We start from the raw sequence: 23,015 nt of genomic DNA, 5'->3' as shown, positions 1-23,015 counted from the left end.
ACAGATGTAAACAGGTAGATGCCTCAAGTGTGGGTGCATTTCTGTTTAGAATCAACGCTGCTTTATGTGGTTAAAGTTGTGTCTGTGTGTCTGTGGCCCAGCATCTCACCTGTTCCTGATTTTCAGGCTCAGGTTTTCTTTCTTTCAAAAAGTAGTGTTTGACTGTGGGTCTGTGTTCACAGTGACTTGCCTGAAAGAGAGGAGGGGGAAGGACAGGAAACACCTGCCTTCAGCCACTGGGGACCGCCCCGCAGGTAACACAAACACCCACACACACACAGGTACATTATGATATCCCAGGAGACTGTGTACAGGTCAGGTGACCCAGAGAGACTGGTACATTATTCAAACTTCCACCTTCGCTGTTGTGCAGGGTGGAGGTGTGGCCTGAGGAGGGTCAGTCTCTGGGTCTGAGCATTGTTGGAGGTCGCCATGTCATCAAGCGACTGAGGAATGGAGAGGAACTGAAGGGAATCTTCATCAAGCAGGTTTTACCCAACAGCCCCGCCGCCAACACCCACTGTCTGAAGACCGGGGACAAGATCCTGGAGGTAGGGCCTTGTCTAATTCCTGGGTCTCTATACACACACACACAAGCGCGCGCACACACACACACACACACACACACGTGCGCTACATCCATAGTTTACACACAGCCTGAGACTGAATCTTTCAGAGCGACCCCTTTATGAAGGAAAAGACTTTATAAGTAAAAACAGTTTTATGATTAACATTTTCATAATGTCTGACCTTCAACTCCGTGTGTGTGCGTGCGTGCGTGCGTGTATAAAGGTGTCAGGTGTTGACTTGCGAGCTGCCAGTCACGAGGAGGCGGTCAACACGATCAAATCTGCCCCGAGCCCCGTTGTCTTCATCGTCCAGAGCCTGACAGCGACTCCACGGGTACACACACACACACACACACACACACACACACACACACACAAATCTGTATGAAGTTCTAAGCTATCAACTTTTGCTAACTGAGCATAGACAGAGGTTTCTGTCTCATACACGTCAAACAGTCCAAACTGTTTGATTCTTCGAGTTTCTGTGTGTTTAATTGTGTGTGTATGTGTGTTTCAGCCCATGTCTCTGACAGCTTCAACCATCAGCAGATCCCAAACAAAGAGGATGGAGTCTCCGGTAAGAGCTCCACACTCTGTATTAACGAGGACACACAGAAATGTATGTCTGTGAGATGCCTGCACAGCTCAACAGAGACCAGCAGAGGGCGACACAGCCTCTGCACAAACAGCGGCATGTCATTCCGGAGCTCAGAAATCACATTTAACAGATTAGATCTGCTGCCTGTGGAGACTCAGATAAGATGAGACTGAATTTATTTTTCCCAGGATTTGGAAAATCCATCTTAGAGCAGCTGAAGACGACATGAGCTGTAACATAATCATTTACAACATGACAGAAACAACAGAGACGAGTTTAATAAGTAAGAAATGCAACAAAACACTGTGAGAGCAGCTGAATATGATCCCATAAAACAGCTTAGAATGGGACAAAATAAAAACATCTTACTGACGTGGGCTAACGAAACAAAATGATCGGCTCTTTCAGTGTGAAACAAGATCTGATGTTTGATGGTGTTTGTCCTCAAGCTGCAGCCGGGCGCTGCGTCCACACAGGGCACGGTCCTGGTCTGAGGATCAGTGTGAGAGGACGTCAAAGTCTCAGCTTCAGCCATGCTTAAACCACACTCACCATCATACTCCAGTCTTTATCTAACGCCTTTGAGACAGATGGACAGTATAAAGAATCCATAATAAAGCTGGCAGCCTGATTAATAAATATAAAAAGAATGAAATAAGACAGAGCTCTGAGACAGACGTCATGATGGAGTGATCGACGCAGGATTGTGCTATGCAGTCACGCGAGTCCTCAGAGCTTCCGGTGTTTCTTTGTTAATGTCAGTGTAGCCTCCAAAAGTCTGATACAGGAAACGACAGCAGAAACTGCACGAGAAAGACAAACTGGAAAAAACAAAAACTGAATTATACAACACAAAGTCTGCTGTGGTAGTAGTTTGACTTTACACGCTGCAGGCGACCTCTACAGTTACTACAGATGACCAAGCAGGGCTTAGATCAGAGTTTAAACTGAGCCGTGCAGCACGGAGCCTAAAGGTTGGAGGTCATATTGGTGGTGGTGCTGATTGTTTCTTGCTCACAGCTGCCATTTAGTTTTACCAGGTTTCAGTGTGTTCCAGGCTCCTATCTCACACAGCCCGAGGCTCGTGCACAACCGTCTGCACACTTATGGTCTATAGTCTGACTGGAAGTCAACAGAGTCCATGTTTTTATGAATAAATGTGTTTGTTTGCAGAAATCAGAGGTAGTGCTGCCCCCCCCGAGACAGCCCCCACCCTACAGGCCTCCCAGCTACTCAGACAAGGAGCTAAACTCTGACTTGGAGGAGGCCAAAGGTCAGTAACACACAGCAGAATCTGTTACAGTGATGTGGTTAAAAGTCGTCTTTATTTTCTATGCTTTGGAGAAATACGTAGTTCCTGTCGGCATTATGGGAAGACTGGGTGGAAACTACAACCACTCCTAAAGATGGATGTTTATCATGAGCTATATTTCTCATTAATGCTCACTGGGATCTTTCAGACTTCTGATTGGTCAGCAGGCAGTTATTTCATGTCTGTCCTCTGTAGCAGGTTAGGTCTGCAGTTGTACTGCCTTCATAACACTGAACACACACAGGTAACCCTCTGTATACACAAGCACACCTGCAGCCTGTGCTGGAGGGCTCACACTACCTGACCTTGGGTGGCCGGTCAAAGCCCAATCATCTGTGTTCTCACCGAATTTGTCATATTTTTTGAGCTTTTGCAGTCTCAGATCAGCCAATCAGCCAGCGGCAGCATGTGACCACAGAGCTATGGCTGGGGGGAGGGGGAGGTAAGGGGTGAACTCTGTGCGTGATGCTGTGTGGACTTGGGTCTCAGAGGAACTGCTGGGGCATGGTCAGGCCTGGTAACTTCCCTCTATCGTCAGAGTGTCACAGCCAGAGAAAGGTTTGATCGCTTACGTCCTGCCTGCCACTTGTTTGCTCAAAGGCACTTCAGCAGCAGTGCAATGAAGCAGAGGATTTAGCTGCGTGCACGCGTCTGAACAGGTTCAGGTAAAAGCTGAAGCAGGAACTCATCACGCTCTTAGCTTCATCTCAATCAGGTCACGTCTGTCTGAAGAACGATTACCAGAGAATCTGTTTCTGCAGCTGTCACTGAATATCTGACGGGCTTCATTTCATCTCAGATCATCTCCTCGATTTCCTTTCAAGGATCTGTGTCTGAATGTCTGTGTCATGTGTTCCAACAAAACTGAGATTACAGCAAATATCTGAACATCTCAGTTAATCTGGACTTGTTTTATCTCACGTTAACTCACAGAATATTTCACATTGTGTAGTTTTTCTTGCTGAACCGCATTGGGTCTCATTTTGGATCATGTTAATTTACTTCCTGTGATCTGCGGCACTAATTATTTGAAAGCCTGTTTTTGAGTCTGTTTTCATTTTTGTCTCAGTAAACGTACATCAGTATCTCACTGTTTGTGTGTGTGTGTGTGTGTGTTTGTGTTTCTGTTTTTGCAGGCCATGTATGAACCGGCAGGCCCTCAGTCCCGTTCGTGACGTATTTCAGCACACGCTGGATGCTTTTGTTGTGATTTTTGTTGCTCTCAGTTCCTCTCGGTCTTTCTCTCTCTGGGTTTCTGCTGTCTTTGCCTCGCTTTGGTTTGGGTACGTTTGGTTTGCTACGTCTGAAGCAAGCGGGCGGACGGGGCTGTCGGCTTTTTCATTCTGACCTCTGGTTTTAATGGCATTTGGGTTTTCTGAGCTGGCATCTCATCTGGGATTAGGGTGGATTAGCTTTTTTGGTCAAAGCTGTTTCCTCTAGACTTCAACTGTCCTTTTAAAGCCTGTCTTCATTTTGGAAGTCTGAGTATATCTTTATCTTGAAACACTAAACTGGACACTAAAATTCTGCAAGTAAAATCTTTCAATGAATGACACAGAACGTCTTGTTTAAAGAAAAATGATGTATAAATGAATTGATGTTGTTTGTGTCAGAGGTTAAATGCAGGTTAAGTTTTATATATTAATAAAGTTTCTGTAATTGGACTGAATAGACTCAATAAAATTACCTTTAAAAACAAACACAAACCAAAGTTTCCATCAGCTTCATCTTCAGGGTCTTTGGCGTGAACCAAAGCAAAGCTCATACTTTTAGCGTGTCCTCAGACTCGTGCGTTTCTTGTCTGTGGAATGATGAACTGGTTTGAACCTGGAGAACGTTATGTTCCTTAACCTTCCTTAACTGGTAAAGCTGAGGAAGAGCTCAGTCTGCTGACTGTTAAACAAAATAACTCAGTTCCTCTCATCTGAAGTCAAAAATGTTGGATGGTCTGGCATGAGTCCTGGATCTTGGTCTGGGACTCTGGGACCGGAAGTTCGGTCTTTGCTGATCTTTAGCCTGGATGCTGGTCCAGTTCTCCATGTCTGACTTTCATCCTGGGTCGAGTAACTTTCTTTTAGCGTGAACTTGAAAGAAGCTCATGGTCTTTATCCAGGCCTCTGTGGTCACTAAAGCTCAGTCTTAGGGTAATAAACACTCACCCCTTTCCTCTTTAGGCGCACTTCTCTTGGTCACTGGTATAAATTCTTGGTGCAGCTGTATCCCATTGGTCTCTATCCTGGAATCTAGGACGGTTTGGTTCAGTCTTTCTGACCTTTAACCTGTTCTCCTAGGCCTGAGCCTTATCTTTGGGACTAGTCAGGCTAGGTGTCTCCAGATTTTACCCTTGCCTGTGTAGGACAGCTGAGGCTTACTTTAGCTTGGACCTGGGATAGCCAATGCCTGGTACCACTTTGTTTTTCAGGATGGACAGACCGGTCCTGTTAATGGGGAAACAGCATCAGCCTCCAATGACATGTGTTTTCAGTTTGATGGTGATAATCTGACAGAATGAAACTGCCAAATGTTTCATGTTTGGCTTGGGAGACAACGTCTGTCCAGAGGTTTGTGCCAAGTGCAAATTTTACGGCCTGTTGTCAAGCTTTGTGCCAGCTGTCTGATTTGTATATTAGTTGTGGCAAACAGAAATGTCTGAAACACTCGAGTGCGAGGGCAAAGTTTGGGCAGAGCACTGGGTTTCTGGTGAATCTGAGCTTTTTCACTGCAGTCTCATAAGAGTCAGACACAAATACAATAAAGCTTACATGAGCAGGGATGGAAGGAATGATGAATTGGTGGTGCTTGTCTCTCGGGCCACGCCGCTGCCTGCTCTTCTCTCTCGGCTTGTTGTCTTATTTATATTCTTGGTGAAACATTATATTGGCTGCTGCAACAGTAATGAATGATTCAGATCAATTCCACATGCTGTTTCAGGTTGTTTGTCTCGCAGCAAAACGAGCAGCCGAGCAAATAGCCTTCATCTCTGCAGCCTCTGAGTAGATTGGTTTTACTGTACAGCGTCAGGGTCAAAGCACGTCATCGTGGAGCTAAAAAACTCCATGAATCATGTGTCTGCTGCGATATCTGATGGTAGACTGATTGTGTCGATGCAGACGAAAATAAATCACCACTGTTACCAAAACCAGCTCCTGTTTGCATCTTACTTACGGGCCTGCTTTAAATGAAAGCTTACTCCATCAACAGGAAAAGCACAGTTGTCTATATAAGCCTTTAAATCTTGGTGACTGGTCGGGATGGAGAACAGACTTGACATTTGGTTAATCGTGAACAGTTCGTGTGTGCACACAGACTTGTGTACAAAATTAGCTAAACACTGTATAAATGACGTTGTTGATTCATTGGTTTGTAAGATCCCATTTTTATGTGTTGAAGTTGCATTCACAGACACAGATACCTGCTAATCAGCGCTCGTTAACATCCAATCAAAATCCTTAAATCTTATTGTGCACCCAAACGTCGCCTTCTTTGAAGGTGTGTTAGTACAGTAACCTCCCAGCAGCTTTGTCATTGGTTAGATAACACCATTAAAATGCTCCAAAAGGCTCCAACAGCACAAACATGGTGCAGAGGTCTAGTAAAGGTGAAGCTAGCATCCACCTGTATCACCATCCACCTGTCAGTTAGAGGCCACGCCCCTAGTAAAACACACAGTTTGTGTATCGGGCTGTGAACATGTTAATTCAATTCAAGAGAATGCATTTAGCAACCTAATTAATGAAAAGCATTTAAACGCATAATTTTATTATCTAAAAAAATGGCATCAAACATTTTAGTAATGTTATGCTTGGCTGAAATCAGTTTTGTGTGAATGTTGTAACCTGTGTCCTCAGCTTTTAGCTTGTGCATGAGAGGCTGAATAAAGAAAACAGGAGATATCTGCAGCTTCCGCCTGTGCTGCATCATAGCACATTATTCTGCAGGTAGAACACAGTCAGGTGTGTGTGCCGTTTAATCTTGTAAAGAAACTGCAGTATGTTGTGAAGAGGAGCTCTCTGATGGATGATTGACAGCTCTGTGAGGAGGATTTAAAGGTTAAACGGGGATGAAGGGGGTAAATGCAGGATTAAAAGTCACACACCTGGTGATCGAGGTGATTTAACAGAGAATTAACAGGTCAGATTTAAATCATTGATCTGTGGTCTGATCAGCGCTGTGGCAGTTTGATCGGTTAAAAACTCCTCCTGAAAATCCAGTTTTCCTCCACCCAGGAGTAATAACGGGAGGGATGCTCAGCGGCCGTGTCCATGATGTGTCTGGCGTTGTGTCTCCTCCTGCAGATTCGTCCCTATCCAGCTGACCGTCGTCATCAGTTTCAAAGCTCTCTGCTGTGGTTCTTACAGGTTACACAGCAAAACGATGACATGTTGTTCCCCAAATTTGTGCTTAATGCAGCGCTTTTCCGCAGGCTGGGTCCGGTTTTAACTCAGATACTTACAGTCTGGGAGGAAGTGCTGATTACAGGTATGAAAAAAAGAGCCATTCTATAATCTTATTGAAATAACGTGGATTAGTAAGATTATCCCCACCTGTTCTGTGATTCTACATGGATCCACCCCCAGTCTGAGAGCACCTGATGGACAATAGAAGAGATGGACGTAGCTTGTGCTGAAGTGCCCCAAGCCATTCTTTCTCATCTCCAACAGAGGGCGACTGTGTTTTGCGTGGCCGTAGGGAGGTCTGTCAGAAAGTGGCCATTGGCTATCCTGCTCTATAACCAGAGTAAACAGTTTCTCGTCCTTTTAAATGAAACATGTTTGTTTTATAAATCGCCGTCCTGTTAAAGTCAGACAGACATGTCGTCCTCCGTTTCTCAGTCAGTGACAAAAACTCTCTCGACTGTAATGTTTCACCAAGGCTTCACCACAAAATGTGCTGGTTAACATCACGGGGATGTAAGGAGATCAGTCCTCACAATAGACTCTAAGCTTATGCCCCCATGTTGTTATTACTAACAACAATATGCTACTGTTTTTGCATTTAGCATATTGTAGCTACAGGATAGGGATGCGAGAATGTTAAAATATGCTGATGGCTATTGTTGGTCTCTTTCAGAGGAACAGGAAGAACAGTGTAAATCTCATCAGTTTTTGATTAAACCAACAAGCTTGTCTTGAATTACACAGGCCTCATAACAGGTCTTTCACTTCCTGGTCAGTCTGTGGAAGTTGTTGATGGCTTTAAGTATTTGGGAACAAGTTTACTTGATGACAAGTTTAGTTTTATGGTTTAAGATGCTGGGATGTGTTTCTCTTGTTGTATTGAAGTTTTGTATATGTGTATGTAGGATTTTTTTGGGTTGATATGAAGTGATTTGATTGATTTGTTTATGACTTTGTGAACCAAAGACAATTTTACATTCATGTGGATAATATAGTTATTTTGTTTTATTCTATTCTTGCTGATACGGGGTGAGATTTCACTTCATATCTCAGAATGAACCAGAATCTGAGCCTGGTTCTGCCAGAGGTTTCTTCCTGTTAAAAGGGAGTTTTTCCTTCCCACTGTCGCCAAAGTGCTTGCTCATAGGGGGTCATATGATTGTTGGGTTTTCTCTGAATGTATTATTTTAGGGTCTACCTTACAATATAAAGTGTCTAGAGGTGACTGTTGTTGTGATTTGGCGCTGTATAAATAAAAATGAAAGTAATCCATACCTGCAGCAGAGCAATGACTGACCTCCAACTGTGGACGGATCACTTCAGATGTTCTCTCAGCTGAAGTTTAGTCCTCCTCCAGAGAGTGTTTGACTCTGCCCATCAGGGCCCCTTAACACAAACAGTTTAATCCTGATCCTCCATCTTGGTTCTGCTAATATGTTTGTATGACCTAACCACAGCTTTCAGTGAATGCTGACATCAAACTTTACGGTAACAGCTGTGAGAACAGCCGCACTCATCATGTTGTTTGAGCTGATTGCACCAGTTTTTTAAAATTTTTGGGCAATGAAGTTGGTAACATCATACTGAACAGCAGGCCTGGTCCTAAACATTACAGTGGCCAGGGTGACCTTTGTTCTAAAACCACCAGCCTCTGTGAAAATCAGCATGTCAGAGCTGCAGCCATCGCTGAAACGTTCGCAGAAATCTGTCTGACATGCCCTGATTTTATCTGTTCCTCAGAGGATGAACTCACAGGACAAATTTTGCACATCATCACTTCATCAGCAGACGAAGCATGGAGAGGCTATCCTTCATGTGTGGTGTGAGTACTGAGGGTCTGTCAGCAGCATTTGGTATAAGCTGTTCTGTGGATGTCAATCTGTATTCACAACCACTCCAAAGGTAATTAAATCAGTTGAAAGTTGATTGAGTCTGTGGGGAAAGTGGGTCATTGCAGCAGCAGACAGTAACAGGACCAACAGAGTATAAATAGAAACTGAGCCGAAACAAGCATCGCACACTCTGATCTAAAACTGCTGTGAAAGTATGGGGGATGAGGGATGTGACAATAAGATCTTATCTGCAGTTTACTGTTGAGGCTTTCTGCAGTGGTGTGTAGTGTCCAAAAACTCCAACCTCATTTGTTCAGACCATCAGTTTATGAAAGTCTTAAAGGGGAGTAGCTAAAGCAGCATGATACCCAGTATGAGAGAAAGAACTGTGAAGCATGCATAGCGACTCAGAGAGAGTCCGGAGTTAAAAAAAGCCCGGGGGGGTCTTAATTTGGGCAGCTTCCTTGCCTCAGACAGTTTGATGACGTGGTTGCATTTTATTTGTGAGTCATGTCAACTTGGAGGGGAGGTGCTAGCATGAATGGTGATAAAGGGGCTGCCTGAACTCTGTGTGTGTGTGGGTGTGTGTGTGTCTGTTTGTGGGTGTGTGTTGGATCAATGAGCTACCATAATAGAAGAGTTGGCTGCATACATCTACTCCCTGCAGACTGTAACAACACACTGCTCTGAATTTGTGTGTGTGTGTGTGTGTGTGTGTGTGTGTGTCCCAGCTTCCTGTCCTTATATAGCCTCCACCCCCAGCCTCTTTGATTGCCTCGACATTCATAAACATCATTTATCATCTTGTTGGTATCAAGTGCATCATTTAGAGCCTGCTTGTGTTAATTATGCATATCTTCAAAGCTGTAGTTTCTCAGGCATGGTTTTAAGGCCTTGCAGGAATTCCAGGAGTCCTGGAGCTGGGCTGGGAACATTTAAGGTGGTCCTTTGAGCCTTTATGAAGGTTTAGATTGTGGTTTGAAGGGAGCTGTTAGAAAGTTCAAAGTCAACTTTAAAAAGAATTTACTTGTCCAGAATTGAGAGTTAACTAAAGGGGAGTCCAGAAATCCCACTAGAGCCCTTTGTGATTCATGATGTGGTTCCAGTAGGTTCAAAATAGGTCATTCTGGGCACCATTGACCATGTTTAATGCTTTTGGTAATAAAGCAGGATGATGAGGTAGCTACTTCTTTAGGTTATTATGGAGGTTAAAAATTCTCCAGGCATTGTTGAGTCATGTGTCATTGAACAGCTCCAGAGATGATTAAAGATGCTGAAGGTTCTTAAGAAAGACCAAGAATGTCCAAACCATAGTCTTTAAGGGCTGTGTAGACCTCACAGACGAACCTGGTACAGGGAAGGGTGGGGTTCCTACCTGAGAAGAAAGAGCATGGACACAGGACAAGACTACGAATGAATTACTGAATATCCATCCATCAGCTATAAAACAGTGATGAGTCTTTGGCTGTTGATCCCAATCAGAACAGAGCTGGTGAATCTGTGAGAACCTGCTGGAAGGACCATCTCTGGCACTCTTCATCAACCACATCTTCATGGTGCAGTAGCTGGACTGATCTGAGGCACCAGCTGAACTCTTCTCATCGCAGCAAAGAGAGACAGCGGCAGGTTCTTGCTGTAGGGTCCACCAGCGTGTCAGCCTATGAGCTGCTGACTTCACTGTCCAGCCTCTGTCCACTTCACACCATCAATTAAAAGGTCCGATGCCCGTCCTTCATAGTTCTGACTGGTTATAACTGACTGCTGCTTTCTCCACGCCAGCGTTTCAAGAAATATGAAAACATTCTAAAAAAATGTTCAGTTTTCCATCCCAGTTACTCAGGGATCAGTTTGTGTAGAAACGATCATTAAAAATGAAAAATAGAACTGGGCTGATTACTTTCTGAAGCAAGTGTAAATGAAGGGCTGTGACCGTAAATGTGTGCGAGGCACCAATGAACATCTTTACCAGGAGGAGTGCTAATGGAGAACGAAGAGGAGAAAAGGATTGGGACAGAGAGAAAAATGCACAGGAGAGGGGGAGGGAGAGGGGTAAGGAAAGGTAGAGCAGCAGCAGGAGGAGGGTGAAGGGAGAGGGAGAGCCGGGGATGAGGAAAGGGAGTAATTGAGGTTGAGTGTATAACAGAGCTGTACGTCGCTCTCAGCCTCAGCATCACAGCAGCCAGCTCTCTCTCTCACACGCACACATCACATTTTCTGGAGATCAGAGCGCCACAGCAGAGCTGAAACTGAGACAGCGCACACACACACACACGCACACACACACTCTCTCTGCCGTACATGTGGATTTATCTCTGCGTGTGAAGACTGAAGTATGGACTATGTTGCCTCCAGGTTAGTATGCGCTCTCACTCTGTGTGTGTGTGTGTGTGTGTGTGTGTGTGTGTTTTCTAGTGGATTATCAAGCGTCTGTCAGAGCTGAGTTATGAGACGGCTCATTACGTGTGTGTGTGTGTGTGTGTTTGCTTTCCTACCTGATCCCAGTCAACATATCGAGTAGGGGTCACCTTTAACCTGTGTGCATGTGTCTGCACACAATCAGGTGGGGAAAGACAAATCATGTGTGTGCTGCATTATTTTGGTGTGTGTGTGAGAGAGAGAGGGGAGAGAGACAGCAGCACTTTTACCTATGATGTATTTTGCTGTGTATGTGTGACGGGCATGGGCTCGCTCTCAGGTTCCCCATGTGGTGCTGCATCAGTATCAGGACCACAGATTGGGGCTCTGAGCTGCACCATGACCGATGATAATAAATGCATCCATCACATATGTCAGGTCACATGATTGTCCCGGCAAGCATTCTGTTTCTGCTGCGTGGAGCTCGGTCTGGAGGCAGAGGGCAGCGTACACCATCCTGCCAAAAGTGTTCACTTGTCTGCCTTCAGAGTGTGCAAAACTGACTGACCTCCCATTCTTAATCCACACAGTTTAATAGGATGTCGGCCCTTTGCAGCTGTAACAGTTTCAGCTCTTCAGACAAGCCTTCATGCAGATTTAAGAATGTTTATGGGGATTTTTGCTGCAGGTCAGTCAAGTTCTTCACACCAGGAAGGGGGCATCCCCAAACTGTTCCCAAAAAGTTGGGAACACGAAAGTGTCCAAAGTATGCTGAAGCATGAAGCGTTCCTTTCACTGGAACTAATGGGTGGAGCCCAACTCCTGGAAAACACCCCACACCATAGTCCCCCTTCACCAAACTTTACGCTTGGCACAGTGCAGTCAGACAAGTACCGTTGTCCTGGCAACCACAAACCCAGACTCGTCCATCGTGGCCGATCGTGGCTCAAGAGTTGGGAGTTTGCCTTGTAATCGGAAGGTTGCCGGTTCGAGTCCCGGCTTGGACAGTCTCGGTCGTTGTGTCCTTGGGCAAGACACTTCACCCGTTGCCTACTGGTGGTGGTGAGAGGGCCCGGTGGCACCAGTGTCCGGCAGCCTCGCCTCTGTCAGTGCGCCCCAGGGTGGCTGTGACTACAATGTAGCTTGCCATCACCTGTGTGTGAATGGGTGGATGACTGGATATGTAAAGCGCTTTGGGGTCCTTAGGGACTAGTAAAGCGCTATATAAATACAGGCCATTTACCATTTTACCATCGGAGACGTGTGATTGGTCACTCCGGAGAACATGTCTCCACGGCTCTAGAGTCCAGTGGCATGTGCTTTGCTTTACTGCGTCCAATGCTTTGCTGTTTGTTTGGTGATGTAAGGCTTGGATGCATTTGGTTGTCATGGAAACCCATTCCACGCATTGTTCTTAAGTTAATCTGAAGTCACGTGAAGTTTGGATGTCTTTAACGGTTGACTCTGCAGAAAGTCTGTGAACTCTGTGCACCATGATCCTCAGCTTCCACTGAGCCCGCTCTCTGATTTACGTTGCCGACCACTTCGTGGCTGAGATGGTGTCGTTCCCAGTCACTTCCGCTTGGTTATAATCCCATTAACAGCTGACTGTGGAGTATTTGGTTGCGAGGACATTCCTAGTGTCCTATCACGGCACCACACTGGAGCTCACTGAGCTCCTGAGAGCGAGCTATTCTTTACAAATGTGTGTAGAAGCAGTCTGCATGCTCAGATGCTCATTTTATACACCTGTGGACATGAAACTGATGGAGCACCTGGAATGAGGGATTTGGATGGGCGAGTGAATACTTTTGGCAATATAGTGTATTTCGTCCAGATGTTCCTTAGCTTGGCAGCTGTTTCCAATCAAACTAAGACATTGGGCATTTTAGACGTTTATGCCACAGTAGCTTTACCTGGCAGTGTTTACAGTGGACCTAATATTTGTTTGACCCTGATAGGTGTAAGTCATCACTGGTGTCAACCCTGGCCTTGATTTTGTGAAGATAAACAGAAAGGACTTTAGTTTTGTGTAAGAGTGAATATCAGCACAGAGCTTGGAGATCAGGTCATCCCTCGATGATTCCTTAAGCCTCAGTTATACGCTGCTGTAGAAGCGAGCAGCTGGAGACAAACAACAGGCACATGAACGTCCAGATCTTAGCGCTAACTGTGCAATAACGAAGTCTACGTCACTTTCTGCTTCCGGGCGCATGGAAGCAGAAAGTATCGTCCCTGCTTCAGACCTCAGAGGGCTAAAAGAGGCCCTTATAAGATTTTGCGCTGTGAATGACTTTGGCTTTGCATGTTTCATCTAATCTCATCACGTGTCCTACATTTTATCCATCTCATTGCATCTATTCTATTTTTTATTAGCTGTTATCAAAACCACCAGTAAAAATTATATATATATCCGCTACCATCCCAACCAGTTGTGCCAGATAGCTGCCACTCCCCGATCCTGGTTTTAGTGGAAGTCATGTTTTGTTAAAGGGAGTTCTTCCTTCCCACCATCACCAGGTGCTGTTCATGGGGCACTCCCTCTAATATTATTTTGTTTTTATTTTACAGCATGTTGGGGCGACTGTTGATGTCAAATGGCGCTGTAGAAATTTAACTGAAATTAATTCAAATATAAAAACACTGTAGTGTTCCTACAAGACTCTTAGAAAAGTATAGTTCCATCCATCCAGCCACCCACCTTCCTACTTATAGCTTATCCAGTTCTCGGTCAAGACAGCAAGAATATAATTTAATGACGTTTTGTCAGATCTGCTTTACACACATGCTGGCATCAGTACCTTGATGCACCAACTGTGGAAACACCAGCCGCTGAGATAACCGACCAGTCCGTCCACGTTAGGAGGCTGGAGTGTAGCGTCGGCGTAGACTGCAGTTTGTGTCCTGTATATGGTTGTTTTCTCTTCTGTTTCCCCCTTTGACTTCGTCTTGCTGGTTTTGTTTAGGGACTCAAAAGTACCTGGTTGGGTTTGTGCCAGTCCATCTCAGGGCTACCACAGTACCACATGTAATCATCAGATTAACATAACATGCACACGTCTGGATCTTAGGAGGCTCATTCTGCTGAGAAACTGGTCTCGGCCGGGGGTTCGTGTTTTGTTCCCGGCCCTCGGCCACATCCCCAAAGTGGTCTGAGTCTGCTTTTACACCATATGAGCCAGTGGGCTGTAAAATATTATAATATTATGTGTGACAGAAAAAAATAAACTAAAATATAGAAATGAGAGCTTTCAGAACTCTGGGAAAGCAGTCTAAGCTTTGTGGGGTATCGTCTTTGAACTGCATGTCTTCATTTACTGAAAGGAGCTACCTCAGGTGTTAAAGGAGATGTTAATCAATAACACAGACTAACGGAAAATAGAAACCAACCCAACTTTAATCCACCATCAGTCTCGCTTACAGAGGCGCTCCAGAGCAGCCAATCGCATTCACAGCGTGTGCTCCATCGACCTTTTTCTCAGCAGAGCAACCGGGCTGTCAGCGTCGCTGTAATTTATGAGGTTAATGTTGGCTGCGTCCCATTTAGCTTTACCTGTTTTTCAGGGTCCTGCTAGCTGGAATGTGAGGTACTGAGTCACTCCGTGCTGCTTAGGTTAGAAGACGATGTGAGCCGTGCAGCGGTGCACAGCCTCATCTCGGACACACACACTGATCTGTGTGTGATATTTAATTGTGTGTCAGTGTGGATGCGTCCTCGATTGTGTGTTGTCCTTAAATCATCGTCTTTGAGCAGAGATGTGTTGTTGCTAACTGGACTGGTCCAGGCAGATTAATGCACCCTTGTATTGCTCATGCTGTAGGGACTGGACTTCCTTTTAGAGACAAACTGGTCGCTGTACTTTAAATCATTACGTTTTGTGGGGATGAGCTGGTTTAAAGGTTGAGTAATTCTGCAGGAAATGAACGCAAGTCGATGTGATGTCCCCTGAAGTGATGAAAATGGGACGGTGTGTGTGCAGCAGGCTGAGCTGTTGCATTGCAGTGACCTCCAGGAGCTACTGCAGCACTGATGCACACAGCTTGAAGGAGGATGCTCTCTGCAGCTTTAGTGTCTTTCTTAAACTGCTTTCAGACATTAGAGGTGACAGTGCTGCTTTATAAGCCATTAAAAGGGCCGCTGGTTTTAAGACACAGCATTATTGTCCCTAATGGTTGTATTCAGACGGGCTATGGCTGTTAGGAAAGAGCCACTCGATAGCCGTCTCTAATGAGCACGAACAGACAATAGAGGAAGTCATATACAGGATTCAAAGCTACATCTGATGTAAATGTGACCCGTTTACTCTTACAGGTCGTTAGGGTGTTTGAGGGAAAGTGTTAAAGAGCTGTCCACACAGGCAGAGGCCAGCAGCAGAGCACCAACCAGAGGCCATCAAATGCCAGCAAGTTTCAAAGAAGACGGCCAAATTGATGGTTGCCAACGGCTCCCATGGCTGCTTTTGAACAGCTGGCAGCATAAAGCTCACTATATGTAATAAAAGCAGACTGTGAGTGCATCGTTAAAGCTGTGCTGTTCTCAGAAAAGCCAAACTCAGGTCTGGACTCTGATTTAGACTGAACAGACCACAAACCTGATCAGACTGCTTTTTTCTGTGTGTAAAAAATCGGTTAATGGTAGCAGATACTTTAGCTCAGGCTGGTGTGGCTGTGCACGCTTGATCTCGTCTCAGAAGCTGAGCAGGGTCGGGCCTGGTTGGTAGTTGGAGCTGGAAATACCAGCCTGTCTCTGAGATGGCCATCCATCCCTGAGCCCGGTTCTGCCGGAGGTTTCTTCCTCCCCACTGTCGCCAAGTGCTTAGGGGCGTCTGATTGTTGGGGTTCCTCTGTATGATTGTAGGTTCTTTACCTCACATGATATTAAGTGCTATATAAATAAAATTGAATTGAATGAAACCGTTAAGAACTGCAGAGCTACACAGCTGGTTAGATATGTTAAAGTTTTAACATGGGATTTGGACTGACTCACTGCTGCCTCTGCTAGACACTAGAGGGTTTGGCTTCCTGTTTAAGGTTTGGACTTTGATAATTGGTCAGAACAGTGTGTTGCTATCCATCCGTGAAGCTGCATTATTCATTTTTAGTTTTGTTTATACGAGCTCCAAACTGTAAAACGTCCACTTAGATTTAAAGTCTGTGAATCCTGAAAAGCTTGAAGCGCTTGGCTTAAGGGTGAGAAAAATGAATAGTAATGCTGTCAGGCAGACCTCAGAGAGAAGGATCATTAAAAGCCTTCATTCATTCCACTGCTGGAGGCACTTTAATGAATGTGGCGTCCTTCCTGCAGCTCACTGCGCCTGCAGAGCATTTTCTTTGTGGATGTTGTCATGTCCACAGTCAGGTGGATTCAGGAACAACGCGGGAGCTTGGCAGGGAGTCGGGCTTTGTGCATCTTCGTTTCCAGCAGCTTTTCCACCTGAGTTCAGCCTCACGCAGGTATCTCTGTTTCCAGCACACATCCCGTTACTGGCCCATTATCAGCACAAACACACTCCTGCTCGTGCGTGACGCATCAAACCCAGGAGAAGCTGCAGCAGCCGCCTGTCTGTCTGTCTGTCCCAGAGGGCGCTGGAATAAATCAGCTGATGGCGTTTCCTGCTTTTAATGCCAGACCTTTGAAGTGTTCAGGTGGAGCTGAGCCTCAGCAGTTTGTATTATTGGGTTTTTTATCTTTATTGACAGCTGGCTGATCATGGACAGGGACAGGAGAGGTCTGTGATGTGTAAAAACAGTGAACAGTTTGAACATCCTCAGCACAGATTTAAGACCAGGGCTCTAGAGTGCGACCAAAATGTTCAATAGTGCGACTAAAAAAACTTTGAGTAAAAAAAAAACAACCAAAACTCTTTGTGTGGTCAAGACACACATTATGCCCCTATCATGGTCTAAACCAATCAGAGATAGCCAGGGGCGGGACCTCTCTGATTAACCGTGGTCCAGTTGAAAGTGCAGGTGAGTAGCTTGAATAAAGCGATATCGATTCATTAAATCCTGAATCGACTTTTAAATATAAATGTATTTTGCCAGAAACGCCAGAATCTCAGGTTAAAGCTCACAAAACTATTTCAACAACCACCAAACAGCAAATAAGGTCAGGTAAACTGATTCCACACAAAGACGTAAACACAGAGTGCGGACCCGACGCATCAGATCAGCTTTCTCTTTCTCGGCTTTCTCACCCGACGGCCCGTACACGGACGCACCGTCGGGGCTGAAAGCCGACAGCTCACTGATTCTGATGCGTCGGGTCCGCGCTGTCTTTACGTCTTTTTTGCGCTAGATTCTGAGCTGCAGGTTTCGTCTGTCTCCAACCAAAATTCACCGAGCCAGTAGCAAAAGAAGCAGCATACTACGCTTCACATTTGATAAACATCGTCATGAATTCCCTCTTACTTTTGCTATTTTGCTTCCACCACGATAAAATCACACTTCATGCACAGCTCTCTCTCTCTGTACTTCAAGAACAGTTTCCCTTCTCAAATCTCTGTTTTCAGCATTATTCATTCACTTATTACCCACCAGTCCACCGTTGTTTACAGCGCTGTCGGCCGCTGTCTTTCTTTTTTTCTTTTTACTTAAATGACCTCGGACAAGAAAGCCTAATTTCTGCTGTTCAATACTGAAGAAATTCAAAATTTTTAAAAATATGCAAAAATGCAGAATATTTTTAAGGTTATCTGCTATGAAAAGCCAGGCCAGCAAAATCTCCTTCATGTTTTCTGTGTTTTATTCTCAGTTACTTTGACACAAAGGCATCTGCTGTGATGCTCACATTTCTAAAAAGTCTCATAAGTGTCAGTACTGATAAATGATCAGAGTTATAATATTTCTGACTGTCTGAGGCAAAATTGAATCGAATCGGGACCTTGTGAATCGGAATCAAATGGATTATAGAAATCAGTGATGATACCCAGCCCTAGTGAATAGCCTAGGCCCGACAGAAGTGGATGTAGCTGTGGGTAATGAGAAAAGATAAGAACGATTGATAACCTCTTTTTTTTTTTTTTTTTTTTTTTTTAAAGTTAAGGCCTGATCCATTTGAAATTCATAGCCAGTGCTCTGACACGGAGCCATCAATCACTGAACGCTGAAAAAGCACAATGTATCCAGAAAACACATTATATGTCGTGATAAATGCACTGCCCAAGTGTCCCCTCTCCCCACAGCGGCAGGCAGCAGCAAACAGGTCGTCAGAGGAGGCCGATGTGATGATTAAGTTTAATATTGTCTACAATATTGCCAAAGAGTGCCAACGCATTTTAAGCACAAGCACAAAATTGTTAGTTAATCATTTACAAATCAATATTGTCTGTATGGACATCAATTTTCCCCCAAAAAAGTGCACATGTAAAACTGCGGTGTTAAGCGATACGGTTGAACAATTTGGGTGCGCCTAACTTTTGTGCTGGTGTGCTTAAGTTAGGCGCACCAGTACAACCATGGCAAAGATTAGTCTACAGCCCTGTTTAAGACGATACTTATTTTCTGCTTGGACAGAAAACGATGATAAATGATCACAGAAACATATTTAACATGGAGTCCTTTCCTGCAACGTCAGCAGAGGAAGTGATGAAGCCAAGGCAAAGGCCTTTTAACCAGATGGGCATCGGTAATTCAGGTGCATCGTTTTAAAGTGGTGCCAGTTAATCATGGCGTTTGGCACAGAGTTATCAGTCCTTTGTTTGCTTATAGCCCAGCTGGATTTTATGATCTCTGCAGTCACAAGAGACTCAGACAGCTCAGTGAGGTTAAATAGAGCATGTGACTGAATGTTGACGTTTCTGTCTTTGGTGGAAACCTCTACATCATTTCCTTTGTGTCATTCACGGATTCAGGTGGTGATTCACCTGAAATCTACGTGAATGATGTGTGTGTGGTTGGGTGGCATTAGTTTGATTGGTGTGTTAAGTGTCGCTCAGCTACAGAAGCTGTACTTCAGCTCATATGTTAGACAGACACGATTCTAACGTGCAGAAATAAAACGCACAGTTTTTCATTTCGTTCTTTATTTGAATTTCTTTATTTTCTGTTTGTCAGCCTTGAGAAACTCTTGCACATTAAACTGGGTTAGGCGAACACGTAAAGGCTAAAGAAGCTTACCAGTGACGTTTTGCCAGATCTGGGTGTGGGTGCCGAACCAGAGTGCAGCACATCACACTTCATCAGCCCCATCACTGGGTTCAGTTAAAATAATCCCCAGAAACAGGAAGTCATATTTCAGAAGTGCTGTGTGTATATGTGGGTCTGTGTGGCTGTGTGTGTGTGTGTGTGTGTGTGTGTGTGTGTGTGTGTTCAGTAACTGTGTCTCACCTTGCTGTCACCTTGTTCCTGCACAATGGTGCAGGTTCAGGTACCACTATCAGTCTGTTATTGGTCGGATGCTGTTACGTGTCCAAACAGCTGTTGTGGAGTGAACACTGAGATGTGATTGGCTGAGTACCTCTTTGTAGACACCGAGGGGTAAAGTGCTGAACGTTAACACGTTATTATTAGTTAACGAGATTCCGATTTAATTGTTCATCTTCCGGATCAGCTGCTGACATCTTTGAGGATAAAAGTGATTCGACAGCTGTAAAAAGGTTCTAATAATGAAGGCAGCGTTTCACAATACAGCACACACCTCCTCCACATGACCCGCACGCTTTGTCTAATTTAGCTGACCTGTTGTATGTGTTGAAGGAGAAGAGGAGTGTTTCCACCCTCAGATACACGTTAATTCATTTACTGTAGTGTGTGTGCAGATCCGACTCGCAGCCGGCTGTGAGATGCGGACATCCAGAAAATAAAGTTGATCTCTGCAGCTGCGATCGACATCGCAGAAGTTGTAAAAAACCTAAAATGACAGGAAAGGAAAAAATAAAAATAAGTGAAGAAGAAAACGGAGACACACACACACTGACAGGACGTAATGTTGTACAGGTTGGCTCTAAAAGGCTTTCAGGTGTGGATGGAGCTGTGATGGCTCTCAGGGTGCAGCACTGAGTTGGTGCTGCAACAGGCTGGTGTGACTCTGAGACTGTGAGCACTGTTACTGTAGGCGGGAAAATGCTGCATCATTTAGGCACAAATACAAAGCGTTACAGTAATCTAATGAGAGGAATAAGGTGTGGCCGACCTGCGATGCTGTGAGGATTGGAGCTCAGGGTCTTGATGGGCTCCTTTGGGTGCCTGTAACACCTGGGCGTGATTACTGTGAAATGCAGACATCAGTAACACCTTCAGATGTGCATAATTTACATTTGATCTGTTTTCGGACACATTTCTATCTGTGATATTAACGAACCAATACCCGAAGGAAGTGGATTTCTGACGTGGTAGAGCTTCACTGTTCACTTTGCTGTCCTCCCTGCAGGTTTTATTATGGACTCACGTTTGTGCACTAAAGTAAAGATGGATAAATGTTGTGCATGTCTTGTTATTCTCCCCTGATTGAAGCGTGTGGGCTGAGAGTGGTGTGCATGGGCACAGTGCCACACTGACTTACCTTTGAGCGAGCCAAGGTAACACATTACAAATGTATCCACATGAGCCTTTACTGTGTGATATGCAGCAGCAGACACACTCACTTCTGCCTTTTCCTGATATTCCTCAGCATTTTATCTTATTGTTGGAAACTCCTTTTAAGACTGGGCTGGACTGAAATGGTCACATGACCGCTTTTGATTACAGGATAGGGCTGAAATCTTTCAGGCATTTATCTCGTGCCGGTATGACAACATGTTCTCCTACTAGGGCTGGGCGATATGACCCAAAATTCATATCTCGATATTTTTTAGCTGGATGGCGATATAAGATATATATCTCGATATTTTTTTTAAGCCATAAAGTAAGAACAAAAAGAGTTCTTAGTCAAAGCTGTGTCCCAGATGTCACACAGGCACTTTTATTAACATACAGCACAGATGTACATGAAAAATTACTCAAAATTAAATTATGAGCATTCATTAAATAATAATGCTCCATAAATAAAAGAAAACAAGGTTGTTTTTGTGCTAAACAAAGAGCTCACAATTGTGCAGTCAAAATGTAAACTAAAAGACGCTGAGCGTAATAACAAAGACAGACAGATTTTACAGCTGCTCTGTTCCCAAGTTTTACTGCGTGACTGATAGCCTGGAGTTTGAAATCCGCTTCATAACCACGTCTCTTACAGGTGCCATTTATGGTCCTTATACACACACAATACGGTAATATTACGTTGATGCACAGTACGTATCACTCCGCGAAGCTCCTCGGTAGCCGTAATGCGCCGACAATCTATCAAGCGGTGCAGCTCCGTAGCTTACCAAAGTCGTACTCAAACATTTTTGACAGATTGCTGAGCGCCGTGTACCACATAAAATCGGTTCGCGGCCACCAAGCACAACCAGAATTCATACATAAGGCGCGCTATCAACTTTTGAGAGAATGAAAGGATTTTAGGGTTAGCTCGTTAGCATGTTTAGCTCGTTAGCACGTTGACGCCGTCCAGCCCCACGCATGGGGCGATGCGCAGTAACTCGTTAACGGAGATTTGCCGTGTCCGTCTTGTCGCTGCCTGCACGTGAAGCGATGGGGTAGGAGGGGGAGTTGTCTTCAGTGAAGGCGAGGCGGAGTAACGTTGCGTAGAGACAAAAGTGGACGAAAGAGAGGCAAACTTGCGGCTCCACAACTATAATTATAACGTAACATAGACTATATCGATATAAAGGATATTGTCACATCTTATATCTCGTATAAAAATATATCGATATGTTTTAAAAACTCGATATATCGCCCAGCTCTATCTCCTACTGTTCCAGCGCTGAGAGTAGCCACTGTTCTTTCAGTCAAAGGTCACACACACATCTGCATTTCCATTCTCATCATCCAGCTGCTGCACGCCTGTTTTTTCTGTATCACGAATGTTGGCTTGTGTCATCACACCAAAGTCTTCCTGTTACTTCGGCTCACGTGTCTGTTCAGCAGCGTCAGGTCCTGTCGTGTGCCTGCTGGGTTTTAGTTTTACGGATGATGTGAAATATTTGAACCAAACAGCAGACACACACACACAGTAAAGGGATACCAAATTCAGAATGTGTGTGTGCACTGATTTACTGTGACATGTCACCTTGCTAGAAGCACACACAGATTCAGATTTTGAATCTGACACCCCGTCACGCAGGATTTTGTGTGACAGGTTGTCACTGGTGTCTGTGTGTGTGTGTGTGTGTGTGTGTGTGTGTGTGTGTGTGTGGTCACTGCAGACAAACTGGACCACAGTGCTGTAGAGGAATGGTAATGTGGATCATGTTGAGCTTGTATTTGCTTTTTTACGCCTTGTGCAGCCCTCACACTCTGATGAACGCATCGGGGGGCGGTCCCTGAGCCACTGCTGCCGTTAAACTGGACTAAACTGTCCTTGAGGACTACAGAGTGTTAGAGGAAGGGCGGAATGAAAAGTTTAAAAAAATGGGGCAAAAATCAGGTCTCATGGACCCAATAAAACCAGGTTGCAGGCTCTGAAGAAAAGTGATAGAGACAAACTGGAGCAACATTCATGAAGTGGAATACCACACTGAGGGGAACGCCACCATCCTGCTGTGTGTGAGAGAGAGAGAGAGAGAGAGAGAGAGAACCTGCTGCAGGCTAGAGCGACAGTGTTCATCAGTGTGTGACAGTAGGGCTGCTCAATCAATCGAATTTTAATCTCGATTACGATCTGGGCTTTCAACGATCATTAAAAATGACTGAGCCGATTATTAGCCCCTCCCTTGTGCTTTACTCTCGCGCTGCTCCGTGTGGCAAATCGAGCGCACCTCTCTGCATTTCGAACATGTGTCACAACAATTAAGAGCAGCGGTCTCCAACCTTTTTTGCGCCACGGACCGGTTTATGCCCGACAATATTTTCATGGACCGGCCTTTAAGGTGTCGCGGATAAATACAACAAAATAAAACTAGTACCGGTACCGAA

General features: G+C 44.8%; 1 protein-coding gene across 8 annotated transcripts in view; it reads left to right on the top strand.

Annotated features, from left to right (window-relative positions):
* Nucleotides 1-23,015, top strand: part of patj (PATJ crumbs cell polarity complex component) — an 89,480-nt gene that overhangs the window by 39,792 nt on the left and 26,673 nt on the right. For all 8 annotated transcript variants that reach the window (XM_085347463.1, XM_085347462.1, XM_085347464.1 and 5 more), the window contains 5 exons: nt 183-254; nt 374-551; nt 793-903; nt 1,087-1,146; nt 2,341-2,440. In XM_085347463.1, the coding sequence (XP_085203589.1) occupies nt 183-254; nt 374-551; nt 793-903; nt 1,087-1,146; nt 2,341-2,440 (521 nt within the window). The remainder of the gene's footprint in view (nt 1-182; nt 255-373; nt 552-792; nt 904-1,086; nt 1,147-2,340; nt 2,441-23,015) is intronic.

This window comes from Diplotaxodon limnothrissa, linkage group LG23 (assembly GCF_057381915.1).
Source record: "Diplotaxodon limnothrissa isolate DT_005_m linkage group LG23, D_limnothrissa_male_GT1.1, whole genome shotgun sequence".
Taxonomy (NCBI): domain Eukaryota; kingdom Metazoa; phylum Chordata; class Actinopteri; order Cichliformes; family Cichlidae; genus Diplotaxodon; species Diplotaxodon limnothrissa.
This window is presented reverse-complemented; position numbering and strand designations above follow the sequence as displayed.